This window comes from Pelophylax lessonae (assembly GCF_965119305.1).
Source record: "Pelophylax lessonae genome assembly, chromosome: 11".
Taxonomy (NCBI): domain Eukaryota; kingdom Metazoa; phylum Chordata; class Amphibia; order Anura; family Ranidae; genus Pelophylax; species Pelophylax lessonae.
The window spans coordinates 131,924,614-131,937,444 of record NC_138778.1 but is presented as its reverse complement, the minus strand read 5'-3'; the positions used below and the strand labels follow the sequence as shown (position 1 = coordinate 131,937,444).

Sequence of the window (12,831 nt, the reverse complement as noted above, 5' to 3'; positions counted from 1 at the left end):
TATGTCTCTGTTACACCACTAACCTAGCCACACCCCTTGACAGTTAGAAGCACGCACCTAGGGACACACTTAACCCCTGCATCACCAATAAAGTTAACCCCTTACCTGCCAGTGTCATTTTTACAGTAACAGTGCATATGTATAGCACTGATTACTGTAGTAATGTCACTGGTACCCCCAAAAGTGTCAAAAATGTCAGTCAAGGGTCCGATCTGTCCGCCGCAATGTCGAAGTCCCGAAAAAAAAAAAAAAACACACAACAAAAATGACAAAAATCTTTCCCTTTGTTAGTAAACGCAATAACTTTTGCGCAAACCAATAAAAATACACTTATTGCGATTTTTTTTTACCAAACATATGTAGCAGAAAACAAATTGGCCTAAAATGTTAATGTGAAAAATATTGTTATTTTTGCAAAATTTACGCTCTTTGTTTATAGCGCAAAAAGTAAAAAAAAAAAAAAAAAAAAAAAAAAAATCGCACAGGTGATCAAATACCACCAAAAGAAAGCTGTTTGTGGAAAAAAAAAGGACGTCAAATTCGTTTAGGTACAGCGTCGCACGACCGCGCAATTGTCCGTTAAAGTCACGCAGTGCTGAATCGCAAAATAGGGCCTGGTTAGGAAGGGGGTAAAATCTTCTGGTGCTTAAGTGGTTAAGAAGAAACCATATGACATGACTCCAAATGAACTTCCAGCTGTAGTGTGAAGTGAAACATTTAGCAGTGGTAAAAATAATGTCCCATGAATTAAAAAAAAAAAAAAAACATTCCATGATGGTAAGCCACCATCAGTCATGTTGTCCACATCAATTAAGATGCCCGACAGCCACCGACCTGCCAAATGACAAAAACAAAAAAAAGCGCCAAACGGTGATAGGTCTAAACCTGGTGACCCGAATGACATCACATTGAGACCCTGTCCCCTTGCTTATATTGAGACAGCATGGCTCAGGTCAATAGCTGTCAGGCACTGTGATTGACATGGATCTGTATTGCTGGATGACAAATGACAGTGGTTTTGATTAAAGGACTTGTCAAAAAGTGTGTGTGTGTGTGTGTGTGTTTATTTACCACTGACTCTTTTTGAATGAGTAGGTATATAATGTACCCCTTACTTATTCATGTGTGGGGAGGGCAGTAACGGGGGGCCCCCTTACTTTTATAGGGGACTTCCAGATTGTGATATGCCCCCTGGCCAGGATTATAAGGAAGAGGTCCTTGACCTTATCAACATGGAAATAAAAGTGGCCCCTTTCCATGTTGAGGAAGTTCTTAGCCTGGAGTAAGGTCTATTTTCTCTATTGGTAAATGATAACGCTCATAGTCAATGTTTCCTATGGCTATTCTTCTCTTAGCATCGAATGCCAGAGAACGTTACATCTGCCTGGCAAAAGGCAACAAGGAAGCCATTACACACATTACGGGTATTATTTGTTACGCTTGCCTGAATCTTAAGACATTCACAGAGCAATTTTTTTAATAAATAGACCCCTTAGTGTTCAATGGTTGTATATAGTTTTTGCAGTAGTATTTAGAACAATGTTCTTCACTTAGATTGCAGTTCTTTGATAACAGCAGAAGAGAGTAGTCTGTAGCTCTTCTATACCTACAGGGGGAAAAAAGTATTTGATCCCCTGCTGATTTTGCTTGCCCACTAAACAAAGAAATGATCAGTCTATAATTTAGTTTTAAATTATATTAAATATAATTATATTATATTAGGTCTCTGAGAGACAGAATAACAAAATATCCAGAAAAACGCATTTCAAAAAAAGTTATAAATTGATTTGCATTTTAATGAGTGAAATAAGTATTTGATCCCCTATCAATCAGCAAGATTTTTTTTCACACTTTTTCGTAAAATGTGGGAAGAAAATGAAAACTTTTTTTTTTTTTTTTTACTCAAAGTTGTCCATTTAGAAGATATTTCTAACACATAGCAAATACTGTAGTGCCACTGATAAGCACTAACAGGGCACTGTAGTGTCACCGACAAGCACTGTAGTGTCACCGATCAGCACTGTAGGGCACACAGAATCAAGCAAATAGAGCTGCAATGGATCTCTCTCCCCTACCCTGCGAGGAAAGGAGAGAGCTGAACCAGGCATGACCCGGTTTGTTTACAAAGTGATCGCTTGTCATTGCACAGAGCGATCACTTGGTAAAGGGCCACTGTGATTGGCCCTTTATCCCGATCCATGATGCTCTGGATACCATGGACCCAGCGATCACTGACACTTCCTGATTTGCGCCCCAGGGGGTGCACGAGGACCGCAAGCATGGGAAGCCGTCATATGATGGCCTTTCAGAACTAGCCGGCCAGGCTGTAGCCGTCAGTCGGCAAGTGGTTAATTCTTTACAATTGTGATTTATTTTCTCTTCTATAAGTATGTAGACATCAGGGTGGTCCATGTATACACTGTTCATGGTAGCTTCTTACTGATATCCACCTAACTTCAGTTGGCTCTGCATGCTGGTTAATGTGGAACACATCTCAAATATCAAAGGAAACCACTTGTACACCCGAGCACTATTCGTACACATAACACCCTTTACTAAAGCCAGTCATGGCTACTAGGTGACAACTCCTGCTTCCAGAGGCACACAGCGAGTAGAGAGTCCATGGAAAGCAAACTGTATTATTTAGAAGATTAAAATAGGTTTTAATTGCATAACATTGATACAATGTCAAATAATATACAATGATGAAAGGTATACAAGGTATGAAATATACTATATATTAAAAAAACATTGAGGTAACGTTCTATAGGGTCCTCTGCGTTCCGTATTTACAAATCTAAAAAGGCAGTTATTGTTTCCGCACTACAACAGCGATTCATCCTACGTGTCACCGACAAACTAAGTGCAACATCTCCTCAGGATCCAGGATCTTTTCTCTAGGTTTTCCTACTTCCATGCCGCGGGCCATCTCTACGGCATCTATCTTCTCCCAGTCAGAGAAAGACACAGGCTGGATACCTACATAGAGAGAGACAGGTCCCAATTAGCTCTTCATTATACTTTTGGAAAATATAAAAAAAAAGGGAAAAAAAAAAAAACAATCAAGGGAAAAGTGTAGATTGGTATTTTTATAGTAACAAATTATCAAGAAGATCCTGATTATTAAAAATAAGTTAATCACTTAAGCTCCGGAAGGTTTTACCCCCTTCCTGACCAGGACATTTTTTAGCTTTTTAGCATTGCACTACTTTAACTGGTAATTGTGCAGTGCAAAACGGTGTGCAAATTTATACCTTTTTATTCACACAAATAGAGCTTTCATTTGGTGGTATTTGATGACCACTGTGTTTTTAATTTTTTTGCAATATGAACAAAAATGCCAAAAATTTTGAAAACAAAACCCCCAATATTTTCTACTTTCTGTTGTAAAACATATCTAATAAATCAAATTTCATCATAAATTTAGGCAAAATGTATTCTGCTATATGTCATTGGCAAGAAAATCCCAATAGGTACATATTAACTGGTTTGTGTGAAAGGTAGTCCCGGTTCACACATATGCGAAGCGGGAACCCTGTGAATCCACTGCGGGTTCCCGCATCGCATTCAACTTGCAGGCAGTTCACACTTCCATATGCGAATCGCAGGGGGTGTCAATACAGAGTTAACAACACCCCCAGATCAGCTCGCATATCGCAGTGCGAACTGTCATGAATCGGATCGCAAAGGTGTGAACACCCATGCAATCCGATTCTGGTGCGGACCCAAAAAAGGGTCCTGCGCGGGTTGTGTTAGAATCCAATGCAAATTCAATGTGTATGGCTGAATTTTCATTGCACAGACACCGCATGTGATTTGCAGAGCAGTGCGCTCAGAATCACATGCAATGTCTCATTGCATATATGTGAACCGGCGCTTATAGCTATACATTTTAAAATTGATTAGTTTTGGAGGTACTGATCTCATTTTTTGAGGCCTTAAAATGCTGGGACAGTACAAATTCCCCCCAAATTACCCCTTTTTGGAAAGTATACAGTGCGAGGCATTTACCATGTTTCCCCAAAAATAAGCCCTATCTCGATTATCGGGGCGGGCTGCAATATAAGCCCTGCCCCGAAAATAAGCCCTAGTTTAGTGTATGAAAAATCCTAGGATGCACTTTAGAGTTTTAAATAATGTCCAGTGTGTTTTTGTAATATAATACTGTGAAATACCTTCATTACATGGCCGCTCTGCTCTCAGCCGATTCCCTGCTGTCTTTTTCCTCTCATACCGTAGCTGTCAGAGGGGGATCTCAGCCTCTCCCCTCTGCAGTTTACACAGAAGCGCCGGGTGTTCGATTAGAATTGTGGGAAATACCTTCGGTACATCGGCGCTTCCGTAACCCCCAGCTGTCGGCCAGGGAAAAGAGGACAGCAGAGCAGCAGATCAGCTAAACCTATTCTAATCTAATCTACCACAGAACACCGGCTCTTCTGTGTTCACTGCAGAGGGGAGGGGCTGAGATCCCCCTCTGACAGCTACGGTATGAGAGGAGAAAGAGAGGAGAGAGCAGGAGATTAGCTTAACCCAGAGCAGCGATGTATGGTAATGAAGGTATTTCACACAATTGTATTACAAAAACACTCACTGGACAGTATATAAAACACTAATAAAGTGCATCCTAGGATTTTATATACACTAAACTAGGTTTACACTGGATTTCTGGCAGGCAGCAGGGAGGGCAGAGAGGGACAGAACATTATACCCCGAAAATAAGCCCTACCGTGTCTTTTGGTGCCAAAATTAATATAAGACCCGGTCTTATTTTCGGGGAAACATGGTAGTAAGAGGCATGGCAAGTTTTTTGAAGTTGGAATTTTTTTGTCACTTTTTTATTTTTAAATAAACTGAATAAAATTTGTTTTTCCATTTTCACAATTTTATTTGCACGCTCACCACTGCAGTACAGTGTCATCATATGACTGATGTGGCAATGATCAGGGACACTGGTGACAGTATGTTAAGAAAAAAATTAAAATCACTTTATATTCAACTTTTACATAATTTCATCAGAGTAGTTCAGTGTTGCCATAGTAACACTGTAATACTCTGGGGGTGATCAGGAATGTATTATATACACACACACACACACACACACACAGGCATACACTGCCATTCAAACTCCTCGGATATTGATCTGGTCAGTTAAGTACTAGAGGGGGTTCCAGGAGATAGGCAGTAACTCTAGGAGAGCTGGACATGGCTGTAGAGGTCCTTAACCTATGATCAGAACCGGTATCCTTTGTGCAAGGAGGAACAGGATGAGCACTGCCAGAGCCCTACAAAATGACCTCCAGCAGGCCACTGGTGTGAATGTCTGACCAAACAAACAATCAGAAACAGACTTCATGAGGCCCTGACATCCTCTAGTGGGCCCTGTGCTCATTGCCCAGCACAGTGGAGCTTGATTGGCATTTGCCATCGAACACCAGAATTGGCAGGTCCGCCACTGGCACACGTGAGACCTGAAAAGGTCTGGAGAAGCCATGGAGAATGTCATGTTGCCTGTAAAAGCATGACTGCTTTGGTGGTGGATCAGTGATGGTTTTGGGAGGCATATCCATGGAGAGACGCACAGACCACTACAGGCTAGACAATGGTACCCTGACTGCCACTAGGTTTCGGGATGAAATACTCGGATCAATTGTCAGACCCTACGATGGTGTAGTTGGTCCTGGGTTCCTCCTGGAGCATGACAATGCCCGGCCTCATGTGGCGAGAGTATGCAGCCAGATTCTGGAGGATGAAGGAATTGATACCATTGAATGGCCTCCATGCTCGCCTGACCTAAATCCAATAGAACACCTCTGGGACATTATGTTTCGGTCAATCCGACGTCACCAGGTTGCACCCCAGTCTATTCAGGAGCTCAGTGATGCCCTGGCCCAGATCTGAAGGAAATACCCCAGGACACCATTCGTCGTCTCATTAGGAGCATGCCCCAATGTTGTCAGGCATGCATGCAAGCATGTGGGGGCCATACAAACTACTGGGTACCATTTTGAGTTGCTGCAATGACGTTTCAGCAAAAGGGACTGGCTTGCAGCATCATTTTTGCACTTTGATTTTTTTTTGAGGGGAGGGTCTTTGATTTCAGCCCTCTTTAGGTTGAACATTTTCATTTCCATCAAACGACGTGGCATCCTTTTTTCCTAACACATTACCCAGTCCATATCAGTATAGATATCCAGCATGATATTTTTCCTCATTGAGATCTGATATGTTTTCAAAGTGCTTATATATATATATATATATATATATATATATATATATATATATATATATATATATTTATATTAGGGCTGGGCGATAAATCGATTTATCGATTTTTTAGTTTGAAACAATTTTTTTTTTTTAAAAACTCGAGTTTTTATATAATTGTTTTTCTCCGCCTGCCCCCGCGTATACACACACCTGGGCTCAGCCAGCTACTAGTCCGCCGCACAGGAACCAAACTCTCCCCAGTATTGGACCCCCGCCGCCGCGCCTGGATGTGACGTCGGCTGCGTGCGGTGCGTCTGTACATGGGCTGCGGCGCGCTATGATAGGTACACAGAGAACTCCCCGGCCTGGATGTGACGTCAGCTGCCGGAGAGGAAGGGGGCGGTGCGTCTGTACAGGCCAGGGGCTGTGATAGGATAGGTACCTATCCTATCACAGCCCCTGGCCTGTACAGACGCACTGCCCCCTTCCTCTCCCACGTCAGCTGCCGGGAGAGGAAGGGGGCGGTGCGTCTGTACAGGCCAGGGGCTGTGATAGGATAGGTACATATCCTATCACAGCCCCTGGCCTGTACAGACGCACAGCCCCCCTCCTCTCCCGGCAGCTGACGTCACATCCAGGCCGGGGAGTTCTCTGTGTAAATAAATTTTACTACTTTTTGCCTGAAAGTGGGAACCCTTAAGATTTGTGGCACCATCAATCTTCTATATTATTAATAAAAACATCAGCCTTGCACTGGTATATTAGATTTCTCAAAAAAGGGATGCAATATGAAGGATTATATTTTATAAAGGCAAAGCTCCAGTATAGTAATCTGAAAGTATAAGAAATCCCTAGAGAATAGGAGAGTCTGTGGTTGAAATGAAAGACATATCTAGGACTACAAACATTTAAAATTTCTGTGCATCAATACTGACCGCATCGCTGCTGGAGCCAAAGCTTAGCATTGAATTCAGTACAAGATGGGAAGTCAATATATGGACTGACAGCAAGACGAAGTGGCAGGGATGATGGATGACTGACAGCTGCAGAGTCTAGGGTGAATATTGGCAGTAGCCTCAATGTTTCATCAATTGCAGGGTAAATTAGTATCTATCCTATCACAGCCCCTGGCCTGTACAGACGCACCGCCCCCTTCCTCTCCCGGCAGCTGACGTCACATCCAGGCCGGGGAGTTCTCTGTACCTATCACAGCGCGCCGCAGCCCCTGTACAGACGCACCGCCCGCAGCTGACGTCACATCCAGGCGCGGCGGCGGTGGTCCGTTACTGGGGAGAGTTTGGTTCCTGTGCGGCGGACTAGTAGCTGGCTGAGCCCAGGTGTACGTAGTTACGTGGGGGCAGGCGGAAAAAGGCGGAAAAAAGCAGAAAAAAAAAACAATGGTAGAAAAAACTAGTTTGAAAAAAAAAAAAATCGTTTCAAACTAAAAAAGGTGGCCGGTTACTGGGGAGTTCTCTGACTGTACCTATCACAGCGCAGCCCCTGTACAGACGCACCGCCCGCAGCTGACGTCACATCCAGGCGCGGCGGTGGTCCGTCAGACACACATATACAGCCACAGCGCTTCTCCTTCTCCTCAGGCTCCCTCCACACAGTGAGCTCTCCTCCCTCCCCGCTCAGCGTGATATGAGCCAGCCCCCGCATCTTCTTTTACTGTCTAATGTCTAGTCTATTAAAAGAACAACAACACAGTCAAAAAATTAACAACATGGCAGCGTGTACTTTTTGTTTTGGGATTCTATGCATTTTAACTCTTGAGGAGTTAAAATAGCAATAAAGTTGCACTTTTGACACTATATCTGATGTCTGCAGTCATTTTTTAAGTGCATTGGAAAAAAAAAAAATCGAAAATCGAATCGAAACTCGAATTTTTCTTTAAAAAAAAAAAAAAAAAAAAAAAAAATCGAAGATTTTTTTTTTTTTTTTTAGGCAAAATCGCCCAGCCCTAATATTATATATATATATATATATATATATATATATATATATATATATATATATATATATATATATATATATATATATATATATATATATATATATATATATATATATATATATAGGATTTTTTACCGTAAAATCCATTTCTCTGATATTAATTGATGGACACCGCTCTCGATCTTCATAACCAATGCGTTATACTGCCCCCTACAGGAGTAGGACACTAGGCAGGAAAAAAGTCTGGCTACGCCTATGGGCAGTCTCAGGGGGTATACCTCCTCTCTGCTATAGGTACTCAGTTTTGTTACAAGCAGTGTCAGAAGAATTACAACTCCACAGAGGGGGCGAGTGCTGTGTCCGTCAATGATCAGAGAAATGGATTTTATGGTAAGTCAAAAATCCCATTTTCTCTTTCGTACATTGACGGACAGAGCTCCTTATGATCTTAACCATTGGGACGTCCCAAAGCAGTGTTAGACATGAGGGATGAGAACATCGAAAAGGAAATTCCCAAGGCTAACTATAGCCAACTAGTAAAACAAGAGCTCAACCAAAACAACTGGAGCTCACCTGAAAAAAACAATACACCCTCAAAGAGGACCAGGTCCTTTAAACAGCAGCCTGCAAAACCTTGCGGCCAAAGGAAGCATCCGCAGATGCCAACACATCCACTTTATAGAACTTTGTGAAAGTGTGCACCGAGGACCAGGTGGCCACCTTGCAAACCTGCGCCACTGATGCCTGATAACGGAAGGCCCAGGAGGCACTGAGCGCCTGAGTAGAATGTGCTTTGACAGGGAAATGAGGAACCTGACCCTGGATAGAATAGGCCTGAACTACCATCTGTCTGATCCATCTGGAAATGGTCACAGAGAAAGCGAACAACCCTGTTGATAGCCATCAAAAGGCCACCTTCTGGGAAAGCGTAAGCAGGGAAATCTCCCAAAGATTCTCAAAGGGAGGCTTCTGGAGGACTGAGAGCACCAAATTGAGGTCCCAAGGCGGTAACTGAGACCGCACTGGAGGAGCCAAGTGCCGAACTCCCTGAAGAAAAGTGCACACTGGGGAGTGTGTGGCAAAGGTCCGTTAAAAGAAGACCACTATGGCCAACACCCGGCCCTTGATAGTACTCAAGTCCAGTTTATGCTCAACCCCCCATTGAAGAAAAGTCAAGATCCGAGCCAGCAAAAAAGAACGAGGATGAACCCCAAGAGCCTCCACGCAATGCATGTCCTCAACGTACAATGGTAGATCTTCCTAGAAGTAGATTTCCTAGCTTTTAACAGCGTTGGAATCACCGACTCAAGACAAACCTCTATCCATCAGCACCTGGCGTTCAACAGCCAAGCTGTCAAAGCCAGCGACTGTAAAGCAGGATAGAAGATTAGTCCTTGGGACAGCAGATACTCCCTGAGAGGAAGCTTCCATGTAATATTGGTGACCAGCCGGTACCATATTGGAGTACCAAGCCCGGCGAGGCCAGTCCAGGGTCACTAAGATGACCGGAATCCCTTCTGCCTTGATCCTGCGTAGAAGTCTTGGCAGAAGCTTGGGGGGAGGAAAGACGTAAATCAGACATACTGACCCTACGGGGCCACTTGCGCGTCTGTTGCGTCCGCTTGAGGATCTCCTGATCAAGCCACAAACCTCTGCACCTTTCTGTTGATTTGAGATGCCAACAGATCCACCTCGGGGAAGCCCCACCGGAGACCCAGCTGATGAAACCCCTCCAGATGAAGGGACTACTCCCCTTGGCCCAACGCCTGCCGACTGAGGCAATCCGCCTGCCAGTTTTCAACCCCGGGAATGTGCACGATGGAGAGGGCTGGAACAAACCGTTCTGCCCACCTTAGAATGCTGGTTACCTCCAGAGGCGCCAGGACACTTCTTGTGCCCCCCTGGTGATTGACATAAACCACGGCTGTGGCACTGGCCGACTGAATGCGCACTGGACATCCCTGAAGACGATCCGTCCAATGTGATCCAGACACAGTCTGATTGCTCAGAGTTCCAGGACATTGATCGGTAGTCTGGACTCTGCCAGCGTCCAGATCCCCTGAGCAGAATGCTTGCTGAGGATGCCTCCCCAGCCAGACAGGCTGGCATCCATTGTGAACTCTGCCTAATAGAAGGGGAGGAAGGATTTTCCCAGCCGAAGCGCCGGAGAGCTAAGCCACCATATCAGGGACTCCTTTGTTCCTCAACTCAGCTGGATCAGACTGTCCAGAGACTGCATAGTCTTATCCAATTTGGTTAATAGTCCAGCTTTGTGGATGGAACCAGGGCAGATGACTGAAAATTCAGAATCCAACCAAACTCCTATAAAGTTCATATTGTGATCTCCAGGCTCTCCACCAAAACAGATGGAGACTTTGCTTGCAGAAGGAGATTGTCCAAGTAGTCCAATACCATGATCCCCCGTTGGCGTAGCAAAGCCAGTACCGGAGCCAACACTTTTGAAGTCCCAAGGAGCGGAGGCGAGACCAAAGAGTAACACCACAAACTGATAATGCTCCTCTCCCACAGCAAAGCAGAGAAAACGCTGGCGACTGGCACATATTGTAATGTGAAGATTAGCATCCTTGATGTCGATAGAGGCAAGAAAATTCCCCTGACGCAGGGATGCCACCACCGTTCGATTGTAATGCTTTTTGCTAGCGCGTCATGCACAAGTCACCTCTACCCGGGACACATGGGACTCCAGGACTGCCGTCAGTGCATGGATTGATGGTTGTAACACGCTGCTAAGAGATAACCCCCACTGCACTGGCAGCACCACCCATTCACCAAGCACAAGGCACAGAGTGATCCTCAGCAGGGAGGGAGAAGACTCCACCAGACTCACCACCCGCCGACACCGGCACCTGCAAGCACCCGGAAGATCTGCACTACACTTGTGGTGATCAGGAAGCGAAATGACCCAGGAGTCCGCACTTGGGGATAAGGAGGGGCTCCCACCGCCGAAATCGCTTCCCTCAGGACTTCACTGTCATGGCTGCCACTATTTGCAATGGTAAACCATAAGAAAATGCCTGCCGAACAAAACAAACATGGCCGCCGTATATAGAAACACAGGCTACAACAAAATGGCGGCCCCATGAGGCACACAGGGACCGAGAATGGGGGAACCAGGCCTCAAGACAGATCCAGGCGGGATGGGAACCCCCACCAGGTACAACCGCACCTCCCACACAATCGTCCGGCAGCGGCCAAGGTGGGCACGGCTCCAGACAGATCATCCACTCCATCAAAATAGGAGGCTGTCGGGCCAGAAGTGCTGCAAATCAGGCCGAGGCCAGGTCATATGCGACCTCACAAGACATTTAACTCACAGGGCCAGCCCAGTCCAGTGGGGCTATGTCATGGCCGACCTAGCACAGAGCTTATGCCTGCGCGCGTTGGCTGGCCAGACTTGGGTGACCACTGGATCTAGATTAACCAGCCAGTCGCCAAGTCCGGCAGTTGATTGTAGATCTCACAGGAAAAATCCAGGAGGAAAAAAAATGTCTATCTAAAAAAATTTTGCCAGTACCAAAGATCCCAGCAAGGAATTCAGTCTTTACTCCTGACTAGACAGAAAAAAAGTGACTAAAGCAGGGAGAGGGAGTTTACCCCCTGAGACTGCCCATGGGTGTAGCCAGAAGTTTTCTCTGCCTAGTGTCCTACTCCTGTAGGGGGCAGTATAACCCAATGGTCAAGAATGACAGGAGCTGTGTGTCAATGAACGAAAGAGAAACATTTTTATTTTTGTACCCATTAAGATCATCCTTAACCATTTAGGACAGTGGTGATCACTAGCGATCTGTGATTGGCTACAGCTAATCCCATGATACAGGGTGCGGTGGTTGGCCCAGGTACCATGTAATAGCTGTGGGCCAATCACAGCATAGGAAACACAGCTATTATAAATTTAATTAATTCATAACAGCTTTGTTGGCATTGTGATCATGTACCAGGATCCGTGACACAGCAGTCGCAGAGGGGGGACGTGCAGCGTGCTCCTAAACCTGGAGCAGGCACCTGACGTGTATATTACGGTGCATGCACGTGCTTTCTCGTCACAGTATATGTACTGTGGTGGGTCAGCAAGTGGTTATTTTGTCTGTATGTTTACCATCAACTCAAACTATTTCTTTTAACTAAAGCAAACCTGTGTTCTGTCCATGCACATAAAATAAACAGTTCCACCTTAAATCCAACAACCAACTGCACACCTTCTCTCTTCACTTTTCCAGTTGATGGGAGTTAGATACAGTTAGCCCTGTGTAAGCTCCAAGTTGGGACCTTAAGCTTACACAGGGTTGCTTACTCTCCTCTACTTGGCCAACTGCAAACACAAGAGCTGTCACATAGGAACAATAGGAATTACATGTTCTCCCATACCTTGAGGTACCAGGTATTTCACTTTGCTCTAGGCAATTAAGCTGCGTTGGCGAGAAGGGAAGTTGCTGCAATGGGTCTCAGGATATTAAAAAAATTCAATACATCTCTGCAATACATGACATTTTCATCACGTTCTGCTGCAAGTATTGAAAAAAACCCTGTTAATCCTGCCAGAAGTTCAGTGAGCTTTTAACATCCTGTTTGTTAGTTATGGAGAGAGGAGAAGCATATGCGTTTTGTAGTCCAGAAGACGAAAACCCGACTGAGTTTATAACAACTTGG

The 12,831-nt window shown here is 44.7% G+C and overlaps 1 protein-coding gene across 1 annotated transcript in view; it reads right to left on the bottom strand.

Annotated features, from left to right (window-relative positions):
- Positions 1-2,782: 2,782 nt before the first annotated feature.
- Positions 2,783-12,831, bottom strand: part of FDXR (ferredoxin reductase) — a 203,787-nt gene continuing 193,738 nt past the window's right edge. Inside the window, exon 12 of the mRNA XM_082271385.1 lies at positions 2,783-2,979. Coding sequence (XP_082127511.1) covers positions 2,849-2,979 — 131 coding nt within the window. The 3' untranslated portion in view covers positions 2,783-2,848. The remainder of the gene's footprint in view (positions 2,980-12,831) is intronic.